Genomic DNA, 14,522 nt, shown 5'->3' on the forward strand with positions numbered 1-14,522 from the left:
AAGGAGATTTAAAAAATTACAATCTGATCAAGATGGAAGAATGGCCCTGCATCTGGCAGATGACATTTAACGTGGGGCTAACGCCAAGCAAGTGCATACCATGCTGGGCTCTGAATTTATGCCTGTTGAGGGAAAGAGACCCAAGTGCTATAGTCCCACTCCAGAGCACAAAAATCTAAGCTGACACTCCAGTGCATTACTGAGGGAGTGCTGCACTGTCTGAGGTGCTGTCTTTCGGATGAGATGTTAAACCGAGGCCCCGTCTGCTCTCTCAGGTGAACGTAAAAGATCCCATGGCACCATTTTGAAGAAGAGCAGGGGAGCTCTACCCAGTGTCCTAGCCGATATTTATCCCTCAATCAACATCACAAAAACAGACTATCTGGTCATTATTACATTGCTGCTTGTGAGACCTTGCCGTGCATAAAATGGCTGCTGAGTTTACTACATTACAACTGTGATTACACTTCAGAAGTACTTCATTGGCTGTAAAGCACTTTGGAATGTCCTGAGATTGTGAAAGGCTATATAAATGCAAGTCTTTATTTTATAGTGCAAAAGTCTCTAAAGATCCACAACCAGTGCTACTGTGAAAGCAGAGAGTGTTTTAGGATGCATAGCCAATATAAAACAAAGAGCACTATAATATCCCTGCACAAGACCTTGTTTAGGCCCCATCAAGAATATGGAAAACTGGAAAACTGGAAACTGGAAAAAGTTCAGAGGAGGACCACTAGATTAATACCTAGTTGAAAAACCCTTTGTTATCATGACAGGCTCAGGGAGCTGGGTCCTTTCAGTCTAAAGCTGCAGAGACTTCAAGGGAGACCTGATTGAAATATACAGAATGATGAAGGGTCTAGACTGCATCCATGTGGAGAGATTATTTGAATTAGGTAAGTTACAGAGAACAAGGGGACATACATATAAATTACGTAAGCATAGAACTAGGTTAGATGTCAGGTGGTTTTTCATTTCACAGGTCACTGACATTTGGAAAAGGTTGCCATCTCATGCAGTGAGCTCAGACTCCCTGCAAACATTCAAAAGGGAACTGGCTGAGTTCCGGAACGAGGCAAACATTGCTGTATACAAAAGGTAGTTGTGATGCTGAGGATCGAAGAGGAACTTCACAGAATTATTTTTTGTCCGAATTGGCCTAGGGTTTTTTTTTTTTTTTTTTAATTTTTTTTAAAAGTCTGTTCTTTGGACTCTCCCAGGATATCACATGGCTGCTGGGAGGTGGGGAGCACTGGAGGTTATGTTGCCTCGTGCAATGAGCTGGTCTTTTCCTCTCCGTCTTTTTCGCATATTCCTATGATTGAACTCCTGCTTTGGCCCCATATCTTAGCGAAATTTTAATTATTTAAAAAACAGTTCTCTGTGGCTCTCCTGCCCCTCTCTTGTCCAAAGATAACATTTTATTTTGCCAGTGGCCTGCTCCCAGTTGTGCTTCAGCCCTCGAGGTTTCCCATCACTGGGAATCCTGCTGTGATTCATCGCCCGCCTGCCTGCCTCTCTGCCACGACTCTGCACAATGTTGCCCTTCTTGCCTCAAAGAATGTTTCTTTGCTCTCCCTTTGTCGACAGCCAGTGCTCCACACAGGTCAGCCGGCAGTCCGGTTTGCCTCTCGCGATCCCATTCCTTAACCCCAATGCTCTGAGCAGACGTTACGGTTTCATTCTTAGAGATGGTTTTCACTTCTATGGGTTCTTTGAAGTTCGTGCCAGCACCAGGGATTCTCACTTAATTTTTTGCCAACCACTACAAGACGGTGGCTTTCAGCATGGAGGTGGTGTGGTTGATGGATGCCTGGCAGCTTTCAGCAAAAGAACCACGAGCGGATACTCAGGAAGAGCTGGCGCTTTGAGCCACTGTTGCCAATAGCCCAGAGCATAGAAGTCAGGCCAAAGTTTGTGGTCCTGCTGTTAGATATTTACAGGGATTGTTACTCTGAACAGTAATCAATAGTTAGTGATTATTAGGCATGTATAATGACTACAGACGCAACCATTAGATATTTACAGGGACTATTAGACTGAACAATAATGATCCTCCAGGTAAATATTTCAATTTTTTAAAGTTTTCATTTATATTTATTTTCCTCTCTTCAGGTTCACACTTCAGCGTTGTATTCCCCAGACGATTGTTGGCCTGTGACACACTGTGGCCTGTGGTGCCCCGCGTGTTGGTCCAACTACCATGCTGCTACCTGTACTCGACTGCCTATTTCTCTCGTCTGCTGCTAGGCCATCGTTACGTGCCATTATTTTATTTTTTGGAGACTCCTGGACCCGTTCCCCAGCCACTCTTCATCCGCTATATTTTAACACAGTCCCCACCACTTATCCCGGACAGCCGCTTCTATCGGGCAAATGGCCATAGAGGTCAATTACAAAATTGCTGCTAATAATGTATTAAGCACACCGACTATGTCGGGCGGTTCAAGCAGCTGTTCACACTTTGTTAAAGTGCGATTACCTGTCATTAAGTTTTAACCTCCCGCGTGGCCTCTAGAACTCACGCCATTGTGGCGAGCCCTTCTTGCGGAGCTGGACATCTTCGGGCTCCGTTTTAAAATGAACATGACAGTGAGACGGCCCTTTAACAGATCCAGATCTTTCATCTCTAACCCAAGTTTCTGAGGAAGAGCTGACAGTGAGATTTCAAAGACCTCATCATCATCGGATCACGTGCCAGTTGTCATTTAGGCATTCAGTAACAGCACTGTACATGTACGCAGAGTGAAAAATCGGAGGATGAAGATTAACTCTTTAAAAAATTGAAATTTTTTTAATTTAATTTTTAAAAATTATATAACATTATACTGGCCATCATGTATAGCAGACAAATCGAGTTTGCTTGACTGCACCCGCTTTACACGGTGGGGAACTGTACTTTTATTTAGGTACAGTCAATCAGAACCTCTAACAGCTTTTAAAGTTGCTAGCAAAAACGTTTGCTCTCCCTCCCTCACCTCCACGTTAGTCCACTACACCCGAGGACTATAGCGCATCCTCACTTCCCATGAGCAACACCAAGGGAGATTTAGTTTGTCAGCCCAATCTCCATCCCTCGCAACCCCATTTTGTCTCCACCACCTCTGTGGGGGATGAAGGAAGGAACTTTAAAATGGGTCAATCGGTAAATGCAATATCCAGTCCAAAACTGACAAAAAAAGGCCCCAGGGCAGTGTTGATTTAAGCAAGGCAGCATTTAGCAAGTGTGCTTGGACACCAGGATCAACCCCAGAAATGGTGTCCTTCACAATAAATACAGCCTGCAGCATTCATTGCCCAAGTTCACACAAAGAATGGCCACTTGGATGAAGTGGCGGAATGCTGCTGGCAGATTTCGGTTTGTATTCCGACACCCTTATTTCTGTGCACTGAATTTCTGCACAACATTCGCTGACTGCAGGTTTTCTTTGTACTCTAATCAACACCTGAAAAGACAATTTAGAGTCGCAAACCCCAGGCACTGAGTTAACAGAAGTGCTATGTACTCACTTCAAATGTTGAATAGTCAGGTGTAGGCAAGTAGCTCAGGTAATTCTTTGTGGGTCGATAACGTCTGGTCTCTTCCTCCACCAGGGCAGCTGCCTGAAAGACAAGGAAAGAATAAAGCGATGAGAATCTAAATATTAGGAGGTCCGCCATTAATCCTGGCAGGAATGCAGTAGCACCTTTAACCACTAGGTCAGAATGGCATGGCAGGCACCTGGGAGCCATTCTTGTGTACTGCGCAAAAAACATAAGGAGGGCAGCAGTTCCGTCAATAGCTCAGTGCACTGACTGCAGTACAGAGCTACACAGGTCAGGGAGGGGACAGTTTCCTGGCCTGTGTGGAGTTAGCTGATCTCAGCACCCTCATGGTGACAGTTTGGGGGGGCGCAAAAAGAGAGAGAGTTTAAAAAGAGTAAGGGTTCCACTCTTGATCACTATCCGGAGACCACTGCTATGTGGGGCTCTATCTCTGGTCTGTGCAGAGTTAACTGATCTGGGATCAAGCGGCAGTTAAAGAGTGCTAGAATTGGCCATGGTGCTTCTGGGATAAGGTGGTCAGGATGAAACTAAAACTACTGGTGAATGGTCTACACCTGAAAAGTGAACCCATCTTTTCGCTTTACAGATGTTGACAGACCTGTTGTGCATTTTCAGCAATGTCTGTTTTTATTTCAGATTCCAGCGTGTGTAGTTTTTTCTTCTTTTTATCTCTGTAGAATATACAGAGTTCAGCTATTAAAACAGATCAAAAGTGTAGCGCCCCTGATGGCTTAGGGCACCCCTACTACATCGAGCTTTCCAAATCACAGCCATTTTTATAGCTTCTGAGCAAGACTGACGATTTATAGCCATTTACCGGTTGTTCTATTCTATGTAACCTGAGTTGAGAATGTTTCAAATTCATTTCATGAAGGACCCCAACTGTTACTGAGGAAGCTTTGATTTACTGGTTTCGGCTAAATTCAAGGCAACACAGGAACATAAGAAATAGGAGAAGTAGGCCATACAGCCCTGCCTCGAGCCTGCTCTGCCATTCAATAGATCATGGCTGAACTTCTAGAGCAACTCCACTTTCCCACCCTATCCCCATATCCCTGGATTCCCTTAGTGCCCAAAATTCTATCGATCTCAATCTTGAATACACTCAACGACTGAGCCTCCACAGCCCTCTGGGGGAGAGAATTCCAAAGATTCACCACCCTCTGAGTGAAGACATTTCTCCTCATCTCAGTCCTAAATAGCCGACCCCTTATCTGGAGACTATGACCCCTGGTTCTAGACTCTCCAGCCAGGGGAAACAACCTCGCAGCATCTACCCTGTCAATCCCCTTCAGAATCTTGTGCGTTTCAATGAGATCACCTCTCATTCTTCTAAACGCGAGAGAATATAGGCCCATTCTACTCAATGTCAAATGTCAGGTGCAAAGACAGTGTGCAGACACCCTGTGCTTCTGGAAAGCATAAACTTCTGCTGTCACCCATACCAAATTCAAAGTCTGGAAAGGTGAGAAATGAAAGCAGACATGGTTTTATTTAGGTTTAGTTTGTACAGAATGTACAGTGCAATTACATTTAGTCAGACATTACATTTCTGATCGAGCACTATATCTGCAGATTAGATTTATTATGTTCGCAGTTATTCCATTTTGTGTTAGAAATTATTACTGTTGGAATTCAACTATTTTTTTTGCACTTGATGGGCATTCCATTTCTAACTGAATCTTATTACAGGCCTGAATGCACTGGAGTCAGATTGAATTCATCTTTAAAACCTGGCCACAATGAAACTAGAACGTGATCCCTCAACCGTTAAAACATTTTAACACACAGGTGTCAAGTGATGTTTTTTTCTGAAATGCATATACAAAGTTATATCTATATGGCAGCATTGGCAACACTTACGATTTAGTTGAAGATTTATTGATTTTGCAATAACCATCTTTTAACTTTTCCCTCTTTGCTTTTTACCCCTGTGAATTGCACGCATTAAAACAATGATGCAAAAATCAATAAAACACTGAAGAAATTGTGAATGTTGACAACACTGCTCTAGCCGAGATCACTCTTCCAATTCCCCAGTTTCTAAAATTTCTCATTGACCTAATCTGAAGATAAACTCAATGCGGCTGCCAAAAACACGGTTTAATCCACTGGTGTCCAAATAGCAGACCTGCCAATCCATTCCTCGTAGCACAAGCAACTTGGTCCTATTTGCACTTAAATTTCTTATTACTGTAGCTGGTTGGTCCTATTTCAATTTTGTAGGCTTTGAGGCTCGCTCGAGCTGCTCTTTACTCTGTTGACTCTTGGTGGATAAGATTCCATGAACCTGTCTCTGCCCTCCAGTATTCTCTTAATTTGTCCTCAGTTTGCCATACCACCCGATACTGATTTGATATCGTCTTGGGCTGATGTTCAAATCATTTATATAAATGGGAGCGAGACAAATCCCTACAACACACCACTGCCAACATCCCGCCAACCCCAAAAAAATCTATTACCTCATACTCTTTGTTTTCTGAGAGAAGTCAAGAAAAAAATTCAAGGAATTTTGATTAGATGATGCCATGTCTGTTTTTTAAGAGCTTGAAGAAAGGGCAGACTGGGGCATTGAAGGTGTTCCAGTTTTCAATCCACCAAAAGCACAAATTAGAGCTGGAGACCAGGAGACAAGTCTCAATTTCTACACAGTAAGGATGCTGGGAGAAGGAAGCATATGCAAGGCCGAACATTTGAAGTTTAAGAACAATACAGGGTAATTCAAAGGGCCAATGATGGCCAGAGAAGTAGAAAAACACAGACACAAGAATAGCTGCACGGGGGAACTTGGAAGACAGCGGTAAAGCGATCACCTATCTGCCAAGCCTTTTCTGGCACGTTGTCCATATGGGAGTAACATTCAAGACTTGGACAAACAGGAGATTTATAGAAAGTTATAAAAGCTACATGCTAAAGTGAAAATAAATACTTTGCATAAAAGAAGAAACTAAGTTGTTGGAAGACAGATTTAAAAATGGAGGGGGCTGTGCAAGTTACATTTAAAATCAGAGGCAATAGTGAGCCCAAAGGTGTCAACTGTTGAAAAAGGGCAAAGGATTGACATACAAAAGCTAATAGATGGCAGATGATCAAACTAGAGAGACACTGAGAAACAAGGTTTAAAGAATTGAAAAAACAAAAGATTTTTTAGTACTCCAACGTAGGAGGCCAAGATTTAGTGATTATACATTGCGAGAGGAATGAAAGATGGGAGTACTGGTGCCTTGTGTTCTTAAGGAAGTTTATGAACATAGAGTGGGATCATCAGCAAAAGACTGATGATGAGCAAAGAATGTCACCTATGAAGAAAGAATAGAGCGTAAAGAGAAAAGAGCCCGAGCGAATCATAGTTCATCCTCGGACTCATTTTCCAGTAACGCTATCATCTGCAGCAGTCTGACCGATTTGAGGGTAATAAGGATAGCCATGAACTTAGTTTTGGTAGAGGTGCACATGATGGGAGGTGGTTTACAAGGCCTGATCTCCAACCCTTAGAAATGCTCATTTGAAAAGGCTCATGGTACTGGCAGATGAATTTACCAAAGAGTTAAATTCACTTTGGGAGGGCATTATAGTTGAGTTTCTTAATTTAAACAAAGTTCTTGCACTGGGGGGGGGGGGGGGGGCGCAACTGATGCCACCACAAAGTTCCATTCCATATTTCAGCTGTATGTGCAGGAGGTTCATTTTGTACTTGGCGATCACTCTGCATCACTTCTTTCAAGAGTTCTTCCCAAGAATCCCTTTCATCTTCCTCTATTCTCTTCGCCTCCTCGCCCCTAACCCATACAAACCTCATGTAGGGTGGCTTTATTCCTCCCCAATCCAAACATCTTCTCTACCATCCATTACTGTGCATCTACTGCCACCTGCTTCATCCACATAGACCTTCACCTCGACACTCTCTCTCTCTCCCCATACCCCCCTTGCCCATGTTTCCCCATTGCTTGCTCACACTCTCCCCTACCCTGCCTGCCCCATCCCCAGTCTCCCTCCCTCGCTCGCTCTCACCGTCCTAGCCTGCCGATACTACATAGTCTACAGCACAGAAACAGGCCATTTGGCCCAACCTGCTTATGCCAATGTTCGTACTCCACAGCAGTCTGCTCCCACTCTAAATACATCTTCCCATCCTGTCTCCATATAGACCAGCACCGGTCAGAAAGGTAGTGAATTTCTTGAGTGTGTCCGGGATCATTTTCTACACCAAGAAAGACTTGCATTATTATAGCGCCTTTCACGACCACGAGACGTCTCAAAGCGCTTTACAGCCAATGAAGTACTTTTTTTCTTAATATATCCTAAAGGCAACAAGGGGGCAAACCATATTCGATTTAGTAATGAGCCAGATTTAGTTAACAGCCTAAATGTGCGTGAGCATTTTTCCAATAGCAATCATAACATGATCGCGTTCAATGTAGTGTTTGAAAGGGAGAAACGTGAAACAGCTACTAAGATTTTAGATTTAGGTAAAGCCGACTTCAACGGGATGAGGCAGAGACTGTCCACAGTAAACTGGGGAAATCTGTTAACGGGTAAAATGACAGCAGATCAGTGGGAGATGTTCAAAAAAAATTTAATGTGATACAGAATCAGTTTGTACCCCCGAGGGGCAAGAGCAAATGGAAAAAATAGCACAGATCCTGGCGAATGGGAACGATACAAAGAACAGCAAAAGGTCACAAAACAGATAGTAAGAGCTACAAAAAGGGAGTATGAAAAGAAACTTGCAAGGGATATCAAAATCAACAAAGAATTTTTACAATTATATTAGGAAAAAGAGGGTAGTCAGGAGCAATGTCGGCTCCTTAAAAACTGAAAATGGTCATATTGTCAATGATAATAAGGAAATGGCAAACATGTTGAATATTTACTTTGCGTCAGTATTTACAGTAGAGGAAGAGGACAGCATGCCGGAACGCCCAAGGAAACTAATACTGAATCAGGGACAGGGACTCAACAAAATTAATGTAAGTAAAATAACAATAATGAAGAAAATAATGGCATTCAAGAGTGACTAATCCCCAGGGCCAGATGGTTTCCATCCCAAGGTATTAAAGGAAGTCAGTGCGCACATTGCAGATTATCCTAACTATAATCTTCCAAAGTTCTCTCAATTCAGGAACCGTCCCTATAAATTGGAAAATTGTGCATGTCACTCCGCTATTTAAGAATGGCGAGAGAGGGAAACCAGGGAATTATAGACCCGTTAGCCTAACACCTGTTGTCGGGAAATTGCTAGGGTCTATAATTAAGGATAGGGTGACTGAACACCTCAAAATTTCAGTTAATCAGAGAGAGCCAGCATGGATTTGTGAAAGGTAGGTCATGCCTGACAAACCTGACTGAATTTTTTGAAGAGGTGACTAAAGTAGTGGACAGGGGAATGTCTATGGATGTTATTTATATGGACTTCCAGAAGGCATTTGATAAAGTCCCACATAAGAGACTGTTAACTAAGATAGAAGCCCACGGAATTGAGGGCAAATTATTGACCTGGTTAGGAAAATGGCTGAGCGGCAGGAGACTGGCAGTAGGGATAATGGGCAAGCACTCTAATTGGCAGGATGTGACTAGTGGTGTCCCGCAGGGATCTGTGTTGGGGCCTCAACTATTCACAGTATTTATTAACGACTTATAGATGATGTCATAGAAAGTCATACATCCAAATTTGCCGATGACACAAAGATAGGTGGCATTGTAGGCAGTGTAGATGAAAGCATAAAATTACAAAGGGATAGCAACAAATTAAGTGAATGGGCAAAACTGTGGCAAGTGGATTTCAATCTAAGCAAATGTGAGGTCATCCACTTTGGACCCAAAAAGGATCGAACAGGGTACTTTCTAAATGGTGAAAAGCTAAAAACAGTGGAGGTCCAAAGAGACTTGAGGGGTCCAGATACACAGATCATTAAAATATCATGAACAGGTACAGAAAACAATCAAAAAGGTTAATGGAATGCTGGCCTTTATATCTAGAGGACTAGAATACAAGAGGGTAGAAGTTATGCTGCAGCTATACAAAACCCTGGCTAGACAGGGTGAACAGCCAGAGGTGGTGGTCCATAGCAGTACCAACGACATAGGTAGAAAGAGGGAATGAGGTCCTGCAGGCAGATTTCAGGGAGCTAGGAAAGAGATTAAAAAGCAGGAGCTCAAAAGGCAGCAATTTCCAGATTACTCCCGGTGCCACGCGCGAGTGAGTATAGAAATAGGAGGATAGAGCAGATGAATGCATGGCTGGAGACATTGTGCAGGAGGGAGGGCTTCAGATTCCTGGGGCATTGGGACCAGTTCAGTGGGAGGCGAGACCTGTACAGGCCGGACGGGTTACACCTCAACAGGGCCGGAACCAATATCCTCGCGGGCAGGTTTGCTAGTGCTGTTGGGAAGGGTTTAAACTAATTTGGCAGGGGGATGGGTACCATGAAGTAACATTAGAAAGGGGAAATAAAGTGCTCAAAGGATTGGGAGAGGCAGAAAGCACTAAAGTCAGAAATAGTACGGTATTAGGTGGGGTTAAACTAAGAGAATACAGGATGGTCCAAGATGGGTTCACAGTGTATGTATGTGAACGCAAGAAGCGTAGTAAACAAGGTAAGTGAGCTGCAGGCTATGTGAATATGTTGTTGTGGCAATAACAGAGACCTGGCTCAAAAATAGGCAGGATTGGGTATTCAATATTCCTGGTTATAAAATGTATAGGAAAGGTGTGGCAGTATTGGTTAAGGAGAATGTTAGTGCTGGAGAGGGAGGATGTTCAGGAGGGGTCAATGACAGAATCTATATGGCTAGAGTTAAGAAATAGAGGTGCCATTACACTACTGGGTGTATTCTATAGACCACCAAATAGTGGGAAAGATATGGAGGAACAAATTTGCAGAGAGGTGCAGGAATTATAGAGTAGTAATAATGGGGGACTTCAACTATCCTAATATAGACTGGGATAGTAATACAGGTAGTGTTAAGGACAGAGAAGGGGAAGAATTTCTGAAGTGTGTTCGGAGAACTTTTTTGGATCAGTATGTTCCCAGCCCGATGAGGGAGGAGGCATTGTTGGATCTGGTTCTGGGGAATGAGGTGGGTCAAGTGGAGCAAGTGTCAGTAGGGGAACATTTAGGGAACAGTGATCATAGTATCATAAGGTTTAGATTAGCTATGGAAAAAGACAGAGCAATCTAGAGTAAAAATGTTTAACTGGGAGGGAAGGCCAATTTCAGTGGGATGAGAGCGAATCTGGCCCGGGTAAACTGGAATCAAAGATTGGCAGGCAAAACTGTAATGGAACAATGGACTGCCTTTAAAGGGGAAATAGTTCTGGTACAGTCGAGGTACATTCCCACTAGGAGGAAAGGCAGGGCAACTAAAGTCAGGGCTCCCTGGATGACGAAAGAGATAGAAAATATGATGAACCAGAAAAAGAGCACATATGACAGATGTCAGGTTGCAAATACATCAGAGAATCAGGCTATATATTAGAAAGATGTAGGAAGTCACACACCAGGTTATAGTCCAACAGCTTTATTTGAAATCACAAGCTTTCGGAGCGCTGCTCCTTCGTCAGATGAAGTGAAGCATAAGAGAGTCATCCAGACTCGAGTCGTCGTTGGCTTGTTCTCTCTGCACAGATACGGCCAGACCTGCTGTGATTTCCAGCAAAGTTTTTTTTCTGTTTTTCATACAGACCCCAGCATCTGCAACATTTGACCCCTTGTGACCCCACCTCATTGTTCTTTGATGTAATGTTTTCCTGACTGACCTGTTTGGACACCATTCACACCTTTGATTGTTGTGATTATCTCTCTGCTGAGGTGTGATAAAGGGCAGTTAGAAAGATTACCTGTAATCATCTGGCAGTTTTCTCTGACTATATATGCTGTGCCTGTATGCTTCTCTTCACCTGACCTGACCTGACGAAGGAGCAGCGCTCCGAAAGCTTGGTGATTTCAAATAAAGCTGTTGGACTATAACCTGGTGTTGTGTGACTTCCTACATTTGTCCACCCCAGTCCAACATCGGCATCTCCACATCATATATAGAAAGGCCAGAGGAGAAGTGAAAAAGAAAATAAGAGGGACAAAGAGAGGGTATGAGAATAGAATGCAAGCCAACATAAAAGGGTATCCAAAAGTCTTCTATAGGCATATAAATAATAAAAGGGTAGTAAGAGGAGGGGTGGAGCCAATTAGGGACCAAAAAGGGGACCTACGCATGGAGACGGAGGGTATGGCTGAGTACAAAACGAGTACTTTGCATCTGTCTTCACCAAGGAAGAGGATGCTGCCATAGACATAGTTAAGGAGAAGGTAGTGGAGATACTTGATAGGATAAAAAATGATAAAGAGGAGGTATTCGAAAGGCTGGCTGTACGTAAAGTAGATAAATCACCAGGAGTGGATGGGATGTATCCTTGGATGCTGAGGGAATTGAGGGAGGAGATCACAGAGGTACTGGCCATAATATTCCAATCCTCCTTTGATACAGGGGTGGTGCCAGAGGACTGGAGAATTGCAAATGTTACACCATTGTTCAAATGAGGGTTCTAGTGAATCGACACTGCATTCCCTCCAAGGCCGAATATGTCATTCCCGAGGTGCAGTGCCCAGAACTGAACACAATACTGCAGATAGGCTCTGAAGCATTGAATTCCTCTCATGTCAGCTGTGGCTCAGTTGGTAGCACCCTCACCTCAGAGTCAGAAGGTTTGTGGGTTCAAGTCCAAGTCCCACTCCAGAAACTTGTGCACAAAAATCTAGGCTGACACACCAATGCAGTACTGAGGGAGAGCTGCATTATCAAAGGTATCAGCTTTTGGATGAGGCATTAAACCGAGGCCCCGTCTGCTCTCTCAGGTGGATGTTAAAGATCCCACGGCACTATTGCAAAGAACAACAGGGGCATTCTCCCCAGTGTCCTGGCCAATATTTATCGATTAAATCAACATCACAAAATCCAAATTTGCAGACGACACAAAGCTGGGTGGGCGTGTGTGCTGTAAGGAGGATGCCGAGAAACTACAGGATGATTTGGACAGGTTGGGTGATTGGGCAGAAGCATGGCAGATGCAATATAACGTGGATAAATGTGAGGTTATCCACTTTGGTGGCAAAAACAGGAAGGCAGATTATCTGAATGGCAATAGATTGGGAGAAGGGGAAGTGCAACGAGACCTGGGTGTCCTTGTGCACCAGTCGCTGAAGGTAAGCATGCAGGTGCAGCAGGCGGTTAAGAAGGCAAATGGTATGCTGGCCTTCATAGCGAGAGGGTTTGAGTACAGGAGCAAGGATGTCTTGCTGCAGTTGTACAGGGCCTTGGTGAGACCACATCTTGAGTATTGTGTGCAGTTTTGGTCACCTTATCTGAGGAAGGATGTTCTTGCCATGGAAGGAGTTCAGTGAAGATTCACCAGGCGGATACCTGGGATGGCAGGAATGACATATGAGGAGAGATTGGGTCGATTGGGCTTGTACTCGCTGGAGTTTAGAAGAATGAGAGGGGATCTCGTTGAAACTTATAAAATTCTGACAGGACTGGACAGACTAGATGCAGGAAGGATGTTCCCGATGGTTGGGGAGTCCAGAACCAGGGGTCACAGTCTAAGGATAAGGGGTAGGCCATTTAGGACAGAAATGAGGAGGAATTTCTTCACCCAGAGAGTGGTGAACTTGTGGAATTCTCTACCACAGAAGGCAGTAGAGGCCAATACATTAAATATATTCAAGAAGGAGTTGGATTTATTTCTTAAGGCTAAAGGGATCAAGGGGTATGGGGGTAAAAGCAGGGACCGGGTACTGAATTTGGATGATCAGCCATGATCGCATTGAATGGTGGAGCAGGCTCGAGGGGCCGAATGGCCTACTCCTGCTCCTATCTTCTATGTTTCTATGTAAAACAGATTATCTGGCCATTGCTGTTTGTGGGAGCTTGTTGTGCGCAAATTGGCTACCACATTTCCTACATTACAACAGTGACTACAGTTCAAAAAAAAAGTACTTCATTGGCTGTAAAGCACTTTGGGACATCCAGTGGTCGTGAAAAGCGCTATAGAAATGCTCGTGTGGAGCATAAACGCCAGCATGGACTGGTTGGGCCGAATGGTCTGTTTCTGTGCCGTATAGCCTCTGTAAGTCTTTCTTTCTTTCAATCCAGCTTGAGATAATAAAGCCAACATGTCGTTACTTTTTGTACCGGTTAGTGACTGTCTTATACTGATGGCGCCTTGCTCTGGACTCACCCCCAGTCCCGCTGACAACCCCTGGCTCCAGTTTCAGAGCTGAGCCAGTTTGGCGAACCTCACTCCACTGACCTTTCCCCGACCCCTGCCCCACAATATTCTCCCCCCTTCACCAACGGAGCCACACCGGCACTCACCGCCTCTCGAACACCCGGCGCGTCATAGCCCTGATCAAAGTATGGCAGCGCGTCCACCACAACATCGCCGGCAACAGCGAGCGGACCCGCCATCTTAACCACCGCTCACCGCAGTGCGCCTGCGCGCACCTTGAGGTGGAAAGGGGGGGCTCACGGTGCAGCCCACTGCGCCTGCGCGCACTTTCAAGGGCCACAAACTTCCATCAAAGCGCTTCGGACTGCGCCTGCGCACCTGATCGAGTGCGCACGCGTAGGCCACAGGAGCCCCCTGACAATGGAAGCGAACCGCGCCTGCGCACAAGCACTGCAGCTTTTGAGCATGCGTGCCCAGTGAGTGCCCCAAAACCCCAGGGATGTCCAGTGTCACTCAATTGTTGCAGCATTCAGTGGTGCCCCATGTGTCCACATGGCTTTGTAATAAGCCAAGCCATACATCGCCAGCCTACAAAGCTAGGAGAAGCTGACCAACAGCTGCACAAAAAGCTGCCAGCTCTGAATATAGATCTGTCATGAAAAAAGTAGAATCATAGAATAGCACAGCACAGAAGGAGGCCATTCGGCACAAGGACTTGCATTTCTGTAGCGCCTTTCATGACCTCAGGACG

General features: G+C 44.5%; 1 protein-coding gene across 1 annotated transcript in view; it reads right to left on the minus strand.

Moving 5' to 3' along the window:
- The window catches only part of bcas2 (BCAS2 pre-mRNA processing factor), a 39,820-nt gene extending 25,774 nt beyond the window's left edge, over nt 1–14,046 (minus strand). Inside the window, exons 1-2 of the mRNA XM_086011582.1 lie at nt 13,918–14,046; nt 3,511–3,603 (exon numbers count right to left, since the gene is read on the minus strand). Coding sequence (XP_085867708.1) covers nt 3,511–3,603; nt 13,918–14,010 — 186 coding nt within the window. The 5' untranslated portion in view covers nt 14,011–14,046. The remainder of the gene's footprint in view (nt 1–3,510; nt 3,604–13,917) is intronic.
- Nucleotides 14,047–14,522: the final 476 nt, after the last annotated feature.

This window comes from Somniosus microcephalus, chromosome 18 (genome assembly GCF_052327205.1).
Source record: "Somniosus microcephalus isolate GS21.2 chromosome 18, FLI_Smic_1.0, whole genome shotgun sequence".
Lineage (NCBI taxonomy): Eukaryota > Metazoa > Chordata > Chondrichthyes > Squaliformes > Somniosidae > Somniosus > Somniosus microcephalus.